Source organism: Scomber scombrus, chromosome 9 (assembly GCF_963691925.1).
Source record: "Scomber scombrus chromosome 9, fScoSco1.1, whole genome shotgun sequence".
In the NCBI taxonomy this organism is placed as follows: domain Eukaryota; kingdom Metazoa; phylum Chordata; class Actinopteri; order Scombriformes; family Scombridae; genus Scomber; species Scomber scombrus.
Window position 1 is genome coordinate 21,685,795 of NC_084978.1, and position 5,860 is coordinate 21,691,654.

Consider the following 5,860-nt stretch of genomic DNA (forward strand, 5'->3'; position numbering starts at 1 on the left):
TTTCTTTTTCCTATGAATATCTGTTGAAACCTCCGACATGACCTGCACTTTACTTCTTTTCGGTCATGGTTGATATTGCTGCTCATTCTTAATACCAAGTCTTAAGTATGGTATCAATTTCCGACTTATTTATGTGAAAAAGCTGAGGAGTGTGACCTCACCACAGGCAACACCATTCATCCAAGCTACTTCCATTTGGGTGAGCAGCAAAACATGAACATTTCTATATACAAAAAAGAAATCGTTCTGGTTAAATGACAGTAGAGCGGTAGTTGGGGTCATTGGCCATACTCGAACCATCTGTTTTGACCACTGTGATCTTTGAAGAGTGCTGGGAGCTGTGCAGTGTGTTCTTGCGACAAAGACGTTCGCGGTAGTTCTGGGCGAAGATGAGCAACATGAGCGGATTGATGCAGCTGTGGGAGTAGCTGAGGCAGATACTGATGTTGTAGGCATAGACAAAAGCAATAGTCGGGGTGTTGTTGCTCAGGTTGACCACCTGAATGACATGGTATGGTGACCAGCAGATCAGGAACAGGGCGATCACCATCAGGACCATCTTAGTGGCCCTCCTTGCCCACACAGACTGCTTACGCTTGACCCGACGTATGGAGCTGAAGACGTGATAGAGCGTGAGTGAGTAGAAGGTGCTAATGATGATGAGGGGGATGATGAAGCCCAGGATAGACTGGTAGAGAGTGTACCAGTACATGTCCTCAGGCCCGTCCAGGTACATCATGCAAACCTCCAAATGCTGCCTGCGCACCACCTTAGCGTACATCATGACAGGTACAGTAAGGAGGAAGCTGCCCAGCCACACAAGCATGTTGATGATAATGGTCCACTGGATGGTCCGCTTCTCTGATGTGGGGTGGACAATAGCTATGTACCTAGGAGGAAGAATGCACTTTTTTTTAGAGCTGGACTGCGGTCTGACACATAGATGATAAAAGCAACTTTGCTGAAGAGCATGTAAAAAACATTCGTTTTGCTTCAAGAGGTCATTTTCATCCTTGACAAGCTCAGAGAATCAAATCAGGCAAGGGGGAACCATGAAACCAAGTACCATGTCTGAGATACACTCAACATATTACGTGTTCAGAAGAGTGATGAAGGCAATGACAAATTAGTATAATTTGAACAAGGTGACTTAGCAGTAAAATATGAAACACATTTCCATTTGGATTTTGGATTTGATGGTGTTTCAATTTGATGAGCTGCTCAGCCAGTTCAGTCAAAATTGAGCTCACTTGTCAAGCCATTTACAGGACATGAATGACCACTTTATCATTACTTACACCAAGTGACACTGAAGTGTATGAAATGACATATTTCCAGTTTCATGTTACTCTGTGTGTGCTCAACCTGTCTAGTTAGATAAAACAGGTATGTAAACTATTAAGAAGGTGACATTCTTTCAGTTTCTTGCTTGACTTCCTGATGATGACCATAAATCAATATGTAATATATAGCAACAGAAGCCTTTGAGTTCATTACATATACTATTAGTCTGATTGTGCAATCAATAAACACACATCAACATCCAGTCCAGCGCTAACTGGAGTGTTGCCATATATCAACAAAGTTAGATTTTGATGTGAATAAAAACGTCAGACTGTCTAAACTCACACAGCAGCGAGCCTCACAGAACACTAAATGTTTTATGCTCTGTAGCTGCATTTGTGGCTAGATCCTTTTAGTTTGAGGAAGCAATAAAAGATACAAACTGTACAAACCCCTGTATGTCAAGATTATTGATCTCTCTGTAGTGTGGTAGTGAAGAAAAAACAGCACCAGAGTAAATTGGTTTAAGTCCAAAAAGGTTTCTTTAGACAGAATTCACACTAAACTTATTTATTCCTATTCTTTAAATGTTTCTTTTGAACATCTTTGCTTTTTTTTTTACCCTATAAGAACTCTGTATACACCCTATATTAGCACATTTCATTTGTAAAGTTTCTCTTCAACAAATGTATAAGAGTTTGATTTGTGAGTTAGAAAACAGGGTTGGGTTGACATCCATAAAACTGCCATGAAATGAAATAATGTATGTGTTAATGTGTAGATTTGGAGTTATCAACAGTTGTGTAGATAGGACTGTTTTTTAATAGTTGCAACTTTGTAACACTGATATTCAAAGTTAACTTATTCACTTTGACTAGACTCTGGAGTGCTCCTGAACTCAGATAAACACCTTCAAAGCAATGTGGTTTGGATTATAGAGGGCAGAGGGCTGAGGTGTATCATTGGAGCTGTCAACTGGGAAACTCTCAACACAACAGCTCTATTGAATGAGGCTGACAAATAACACATTTAATCTTCCATGTGAAAGGCATTAAACACTAGAATTGCTTTTTGGTTTTTGTATTTTTTTTGGACAATCAAGATAACTTTTGTCTTGTTTTTTTAGTTTATTATTAGTTTTATATCATTTAAACCCACTACAGCCTATAATACTTAGTTTTTCAAAAGACTGTTTGATTAAATAAAAGTAATTAGAGACATTAGAGCTGATTTGTGGTGATGTCAAGGCTAGATGCTACAAAAAAGTATTGATTGATATTATGGCCTGTACTTATATAGCGCCTTTCTAGTCTTTTCAACCACTCAAAGCGCTTTACAATACATTTCATTCACCCCATTCACACACATTCATACACTGATGGCAGGAGCTACCACGCAGGGTGCCAACCTGGTGGTTAAGATGGGGGTTTGGGGTTAAGTGTCTTGCCCAAGGACACATCGACATGTGGACTGGAGGAGCCGGGAATCGAACCGCCAATCTTCCAATTGGTGGACGACTGCTCTACCTCCTGAGCCACAGCCACCCCCCATATTAATAATATAAAATAAACACTTATGGACTTGACTATACAGTATGTAGTGTAGCACTACACTACAGGCAAAGGAGTGAGTAAAGGACATGCTTTAGTAGAGGTAATGCAAATAAGAACACAATGAAATGGTCGTACAAACAAATGCATTATGTACATTATTCTGAGGATGTGTGACGTTATAACCCTGAGAACAACTCAGTCTGGTAATTACCTTTAAATGGAGACGTTTATCAGTTGGACACTTGGCACAAAGAGAGCTTTAAATGGCCTGCATGTGTTCAGATCGTAAACATGACATACATAATTTGTGCATGGAACATTGTGTCTTCATGGGCTGTCGCACACATCATTAACACTCTCCATTAGTATATTTTTAGATTGTTTTTAGGGATTATCTCTTTTTTCAATTATAGCATTTTTAAAGACACTGGGTAACAGGGAAAATTCTAATATTTTTACCATGTTGTTGTTGTTCTTGTTGTTGTTGTTGAAATTCAGATGAATATTGTCATTTTTGATCAAACTGCTGTGCTGCTATTAAAGCACAAATTAGGATGCAGACCCCCATTTGATTAGATTTTGTCCCAGGGTCCCATCTGATAAGATTTTAGATTTGTGGATGTTTTATTAGTGCATGAAGCACATGACTAAAATAGTCAGACATTTCGTCATTGTGTTACTTATGGATGAAATTATGGTGAAAATATATTATACCCTTTTTTGATGGGGACTCTCTGGAACCCCCTCAAAGACCCCTTTGACAAAAACTGGTATGAAATGTGTGATACGGATTTAAAACTTACCGATCGATACACAACACAGTAACAATCCCCACTGTGGTAAACTGGTTGCTGACATCCACCACCACAACTGCTTTACACATAAAGTTTCCGAAGACCCACTGCCTGTCTCTCACCAGCTGGTGAATATTGAAGGGCATCACAAGCAAGAAGAGCATATCTGCTATTGCCAAGTTCAGCACGTAGATGTCTGAAACCATCTTCTTCTTGCATGCTGCCACCGCATAGATGACCAGTCCGTTGGCTATAACTCCGACTGAACACAAAATACCATAAATGGTTGGAAAAATATGCATGAAAGTGGTGATATCGATGTGGCTGAAAGATGAGGGAGTTCCGTTTATACATGATGCGTTAGTCAAATTGACTGTTTGGTTGTTTTGGCAAAATACGTCCGTTTCATTCATCTTCAAATCCCCTTAATAAGTACGTCGATGCAGTTGGGATCGAAGCCGGCACCGGGCGCTCTCCAGCTGACGGCTGGTTTCCAAACTTGGGCAGCAAACTCGAGAACACTCTCCTAGGGCGCGTATCCTTTCCTTGAGTTCGTCTCGGCGTGGATTTTGTTCAAAAACCAAAATGATATTATTTAAAACAGGTAGAAGGCAGGATCAAAACAAGAAGGAGCACAAGATTATCTCTGGATCATGTTTATCTCTGGAAGCAAACTATGATGTGACTATTTATAATGCGCGTCGTCTGTGCGCTTTACCAAACACATCACTAGTTCCCTCCCTTCAAATATAATTTGCTCATGTAACAGGACAAGCAAATGAAAAGAGGGCAAGTTATACTGAGCCTAAAGAACGGAAATATTGGCAACATTAAATCAAGGAGAAGAGTTAACAAAGTGTGTCATTGACGTACGTTAATGTATATCCCCTGAAGTTCCACTTTATTATATACTGTCTGTATGTTACTTTGATGTTGAATTCTTTCATGTTCAAAGTTTAATCTAACAGGAAGAATCAATCAGACCAAAGATTACTACCTCTTCAGGCTTACTTTAAAGGGCTTTAGGCACTGGAAAGATGATGATAGAAACACATTATGAGACTCTTAAATACCCGTAACATTGAGCCACATGGTACAATTACTTTTATACAAAAAGGGATTTGTATTCTCTTATTGCACATTTCTGTTAAACACATTTTACTCCAGTGCTTTTAAACACTCTCCTTGTTTCAAAGTTGTGATGAGTGTCAGCTTTAAAAACTTGAACTGATCCAGACTATCATCAGGAATTACGTTTTTTAATGGTGAGTATGCTTCAAAGCCTGCCGGTTAACCCTCACACCAAAAGATGCGATTTTCATTGCAGCTTTGTTCTGTACATCACTGGGAATCAGCTTCGAAAGATAGTCGCTGATCCAGCAGACACAGCTGCTGGGATCTGACCACAAGTCAGCAGGAATATATGTGAGCTTTCCTCCAGCTGGCCTCAGGTACCATTTGTTCATTTCCTGTGATGCTTCTCTTCTGTTCCCACTTCTCTTCATAGTGCATCATAATATAATTATTTTAAGAGGCCTTCAAATAAAGTACAATTTTTGAGTTTGGGCCATGTTCGCTTGTCCCTGGCTCCTGTAGACCTGCTTCAACAAGCTCTTTTAACACAGCTCTGTCAGCTACTGGCAGAAAAAGAAAAATCCACCCTGAATGAAAGTCACATTATTAATTTATATTTTATCATCTTGATCTTCTCTTTAGGTATGCAAGTATAAATCCCTCGTTCCCAGAGATAGAAACAAGAATGTAATTGGTGTCATCAAGTGTGTCTGTGATGATTGTATCTACTAGTCAAAGGCCTGTTGAGCGACAAAATGTCTGCATGACTGAACCAGCAAGTCTAGCTGGTTTGATTTTAGATACAGTGTGATCAAGGACAAGAGAGGAATGAAGTGACCATCTTTCAAACAGAGGACCTATTAAACTTACTAACACTTATTTTTATAGCTGGCAAAGTTGGTGTCCACTAATTTGGTCAAGACTGAAATATCTCAACAGCCAATAGATGGATCACACACATTTTTGTCCCTCAGGATAAACTGTAATAACACTGGTGATCCCCTCATATAGCACAATCATCAGGTCAAAATGTCCATTTTATTTATGACTAAATACTTTAAAACTCCCATCAGCCTCAGCTGTACATTGTGTCAAATATAAGCATGCTTACACACTAAACTAAGATGGAAAACATAGTAAAGATTATACCTTCTA

The 5,860-nt window shown here is 39.3% G+C and overlaps 1 protein-coding gene across 1 annotated transcript; it reads right to left on the bottom strand.

Annotated features, from left to right (window-relative positions):
* Window positions 1–250: 250 nt before the first annotated feature.
* Window positions 251–4,044, bottom strand: mchr2b (melanin concentrating hormone receptor 2b). The gene is made up of 2 exons (XM_062426053.1): window positions 3,641–4,044; window positions 251–890 (listed from the first exon to the last, which is right to left on the bottom strand). Exons 1-2 carry the CDS (start codon window positions 4,042–4,044, stop codon window positions 251–253), a joined length of 1,044 nt encoding a protein of 347 aa, XP_062282037.1.
* Window positions 4,045–5,860: the final 1,816 nt, after the last annotated feature.